Source organism: Nicotiana sylvestris, chromosome 8 (assembly GCF_000393655.2).
Source record: "Nicotiana sylvestris chromosome 8, ASM39365v2, whole genome shotgun sequence".
Lineage (NCBI taxonomy): Eukaryota > Viridiplantae > Streptophyta > Magnoliopsida > Solanales > Solanaceae > Nicotiana > Nicotiana sylvestris.
In genome coordinates, this window is record NC_091064.1 from 222,195,355 (window position 1) to 222,200,382 (window position 5,028).

General features: G+C 34.9%; 1 protein-coding gene across 1 annotated transcript; it reads right to left on the reverse strand.

The window, feature by feature from the left end:
• Positions 1-1,473: 1,473 nt before the first annotated feature.
• On the reverse strand, positions 1,474-4,441 carry LOC104225135 (GDSL esterase/lipase At5g08460). The gene is made up of 5 exons (XM_009776903.2): positions 4,086-4,441; positions 3,520-3,647; positions 3,166-3,405; positions 1,960-2,215; positions 1,474-1,868 (listed from the first exon to the last, which is right to left on the reverse strand). Exons 1-5 carry the CDS (start codon positions 4,432-4,434, stop codon positions 1,636-1,638), a joined length of 1,206 nt encoding a protein of 401 aa, XP_009775205.1. The 5' UTR covers positions 4,435-4,441; the 3' UTR covers positions 1,474-1,635.
• Between the last annotated feature and the right edge of the window lie 587 nt (positions 4,442-5,028).

Genomic DNA, 5,028 nt, shown 5'->3' on the forward strand with positions numbered 1-5,028 from the left:
GAAAGAGGCCTAAAGTTATTTAAAAAGTGGGTACAAGTTAAAACCGTTTTAAAAAGTAGGTATAAGTTAAAAGAGGACGACCAAATAGGACGCCGTACAATTTTTTCGCATATTTTGAAGCTTTAGAAAGAAAAGGACAAGTGCGCGCGCTTGTCGGTTCACTGGCCATAGACCGTTGGGGTGGCTTTGAGTCAGACCTTGTCTCTCTCTCTCTCAGCTTTATAATTTATCTTTTTATATTTATGCTCTTTTTATTTTGTTTTTGCATGTTCAAATTTGTGACTAGTTTCAGCTTCAGGCTGAAGAAAGCAGCAGAATTTTTTTATTTCGTTTGTTTTTCTTGGTTGGTTTATAAGATGTCAACGATTTGGACGAGTCAAGATGAATTGAATCGATAAATAAGTCAAAGCTCAACTATCATAGATCCATATAGATTGGATGGATTTGATTTAAACAATGGCGAAAACTCAACCTGTCAAAATCTAAATCAACTTTTTATTTACTTATTCCTTTTTAATAATTTGTTAAATTACCAAACTAAAATTTTTTTCTTTTTCTTTGATTATACCATCCAATAAATACATATACATCTTTTCGCAAATATGATTATCATTAAACTATAGTTAATTAATATATATATTCTCATCTTAATTTATCATTTAACTATGATAATTAATATGGTATAGTGTAAACTCCGGACGCTAATTAATTTTTACCATGCAAAGACTAATATAGTTCAAAGATTCAAGATGTTTTCCTTTTAGCAATCTCCATTTTGAGAATTTAGTGAGTTTTTGACTAATTTTCAATTTCTTATAATTTCTTTAACTACAAGTGCAACTATAACTATGCCCCAGTTCTGAACAAGTTGATAAAAAAAATGTTAAAATGAGTTTTTTTTTCTTTCAAGAGAAGGGTGTTAGGTGTTTGCCATAATTTTCTTACCATATTTGGTTTTCCTATTTGTTGAAGGAAAGGGCAATATAATTACCTTAATTGAGTTTTCCTTTTTGTAGAAGGAAATTATAATTCTCCTATACTTGGCTAGTCCTTTTTCTTGTAGGAAAATGTTTGGACTTCTATAAATTGAGGATCCGTTCTTCTCATTTAGTACATCCACAATGTAGCCATATGGAGTTTGAGAGTCGTGTTTAGGGGGAGAATTTTACGGGACAAGTGTTAGTGTGTTACTTGTGTTTGCCTCTTCGTGAGGTTGTTCTCTCGATATTTTGTACTCTTTTTTTATTACAGTGGATTGCTCATCTCTGCTGAGGACGTAGATCAGTTGACCGAACCACGTTAAATGTGTCTCTTTTGGTAGATTTCTCTTTTGTTGCATAATTTATCGTCGTTCAAGGTTTGCTTAGCTAGCTTCCGCATGACACCTGGTATTTTCGGTCCTAACAAAGGGGATGTGTGAAAATATAGAATGAGTTTTGTCATTGCAGACATATCACAGCTGCATTTCCTAGTTTTTATGATGTAGCTAGAAAGGAATACTGAAATTTACAAGGCTCTCCGCGTTATAATCGCAAAAATAGAACACAAAAAGAATGCTATATCAACTATACAGTGATCATATATTCAGAAATGACAATGCTAATATGCATAGAATGAGAATGTGTCTTGGTCCAGTTATCTTGTGCTTTGAGCTAACATGTCCTGTAAGTTCATTGGGTAGCACATAGGTGTGTGTAAGCCGGACCATACATTGTCGGCAAGGATCGCGTTCACAGCATCAGTCGGATGAAATTGATCCCACCAGATATGGTTCGAGGCGTTACTGCATGCCATTTCAGGGGAAATGCACAAGATCCAGCCTCTGTATTTGCCTAAACCACAGCAAGCCTCATCTGTTACATTGAAACCTGTAATGGAAATGATTAAAAGACGTTAGACTGGATACATGATGCGTCCTATCAAATAAATCGTTATAAATCATACGGATGGATCGCTCACCATAACGGTCATGATTCTGAATGATGTCCATTGAACCTTCAAACGCGTCACAGAAGATGACAGTGGCACCAACAAGCTCCTCATTAAGTTCAGCAACTATATATCTAACAGCAAAGTTGAACTCCAGTATCATGTCATTTATGGTTTCGACACACTGTCCATTCTTGCTATGGTATAGCCAAAGATAATAAGGAGCACACCCTATTGGAGCCAGTCCCATTACAACCACCTTTCTTACATTGGCATTGTACAAGTTCTGTTCCACCAGTATATACACATTAGATAAATTCCTAGAGAAAGCTTTAGAAAGCATTGCTGACATATATAGAAGCAGAATAAACCTGTTGAACTAAAGAATCTTGGAAGAACAGTAGAGCAGTAGGGGGAATCGAAACATGTTAGAGCACGATAAAGTGAGCAAGGTACAACAACAACAACGAACCCAGTGTATTCCCATAAATGGGGTATGGGGAGGGTAGTGTGTACTCAGACCTTACCCCTACCTTATAAAGATAGGGAGGCTGTTTCCGATAGATCCTCGGCTCAAGGCACAATGGAGATGAGGCGACAAGTAGCAAACAATAGTAACAACAATACATTAAGGTAATGTACACGAATGACACAACATGTAATAGTAAAGAATCATGAATAAGATAACACAAAAATAGTCATAGTACTACCGGTAAGCCTACTAATTGTCAACCTTCAACCCTAATCCTCGACCTCCACGTCTTTCTATCGTGGGTCATATCCTCGATAAAGTGAGCAAGGTATGAGCGATAAAGTTGCAAATAGTGCTCGCATAGAATACTTTGTTGCTGTTTCAAGATATCATCCAAGAGGAGAAAGGAAATGTGAATGCTTTAAGTGACAATAAAAATTGAAGAAATCATATTCTTCTTGTTCTAATTTTGCTAAATCAATTACTGGATTTAGCCCTGTCCCTAAATATGTAAATATTCAGCTTTCTTGGCCATATAGGTGTCTTACAATCTGTGCTAGATAGGGAGACATTATTTAACTTAGAACTCTTACAACAAAAAAGGGCAGCCCGCCCGGTGCACTAAGCTCCCGCTATGCGCGGGGTCTGGGGAAGGGCCGAACCACAAGGATTTATAGTACGCAGTCTAACAACAGAACTGCAAAATTCAATACATCTAAAAGTCACAGAAGACAATAAAAGAAGGTGTTAAGATAATACTGCACCTTAATCTCTTGTTTCATTGTCTGTGCCAAAAACTGGTTGAAACTCCAGGGTAAGTAAACAGATTGAATATCAGATACATTCCGGAGATAGTAATGAATGTAATCGTTGGTTCCAATCGAAATGTAGAACACAGAAGTTGATATCAGATCAGCTGTTGCTTCTTCACCAATAGTCATTATAAATTGCTGAATAGTATCAGTAACTTGCTCTATTTGTTGTGCTAGGGAGATATGCTGACCCTGCATAAACACTAATCTTGTTTAAGTACTTATCTAAGCATCAAAATCATCTACTAACTATAAAATTAATCATAAATTTTGGTTCAAAACAGAAATTGTAGTGAAAATTTTTACCAATTCAGAGCCACTTGAGAAAATAATGCCAGCACCAGCAGAAGCATAATTAACACCAAGAATCATGTCTTCAATTGAACCAGCCTGTCCTAGATAACTTGGCACAAATGGTAATCCAAGACGCACAGCTGATATAATCAAATCCACAAAAAGAATGGAAATTAGCAATCTTTACCTACAAATTCCACTAAATATAGCAAGAATTTATCGCTCAATTCTCAAAAATAAATACTAATAAGAACAAAGACTTCACAAAATCAGTACTAAAATTTTGAGTTTTTACTTTTTAAGAGGATAAAAAGCAAGAAATTAACACGCTAAAGACCCATCAACCATTTCAATGAAATGAATCATTTTTCTCACAGACAATCTATCAATCAAATAACCAGCATCAATCTCAAAACCTCACTAACCCAACAGAAAAATTTCTCAACATTTTCAAAAATCTCACTAACCCAATTGAAAAGTTCTCAAGTTTTTCACAAATCTCACTAACCCAATTGAAAAATTCTCAACTTTTTCACAAATCTCACTAACTCAATTCAAGAAATTGAAAAGAAAATTACCAAGATAATCGACAGGGATTCTTCCATTGCAGAAACGTCCAGTAGGTTGATGAGTATCAAAATCACGTCCATAAGGAAGTCTGTCAGCACGAGCAAATGTACCAAGAAAATTGTTAGTACCACAATCAACTGATGAATCACCAATTACGAACAAAGCAGGAACAAGAGGTTCTATAGTAGGAGGAAAAATCGGAGCTGGAGATATCGAAAAAGAGGGCGAAAATGGTGAAAAATCAAAAACAGAATCATGGGTTATGAGATCTTGAGGGTAAATGAGAGCTATAGTTTTTGGGTATGTGAAAGAAATGAAGATGAAGATGAACAGAATCTTGATTGCAGAGAAATCCATTGTAGAAACAGAGAAAGAGTTAGGGAAAGAAGAAGAAAACCAGTATATAACTAACTGCGACTATTATAAACGGCTTTTGGCGGGGTGTATAACCAACTGAAGGAAATATATTAAATATATTAAAAACCTTTAAATTGCCTTGTTATTGTTTTTCCTCCGGCAAATTGTCCTATTATTTTTACACCAATAAAATGTATTCTATTTTAGGAAAAAAAATTGTATTTTTCATTGACCCCTAATGTCTTGTATAAGATTTTTTTCCTAATGATTGGGGTATGAATGAACAAAAAATGAGGTTGATCTTTATAAAAATAGCCGGACCAATTCACTTTTTGCTTTTCTGGCCAGTATGCATAGATTATACGATGATGATATATGATTATACGCGCGCGCACACATATATATATTAGGATAAAGTTTTTGTAATTTTTATTGACCCCTAATGTCTTATACAAGATTTTCCCTTATGATTGGGGTATGAATGAACAAAAAATGAGGTTGATTTTTACATAAATAGCCTGTTAAATTCACTTTTTACTTTTTTTGGCTAGTATACATAGATTAACGATGATTATATACGATTAGACATATATT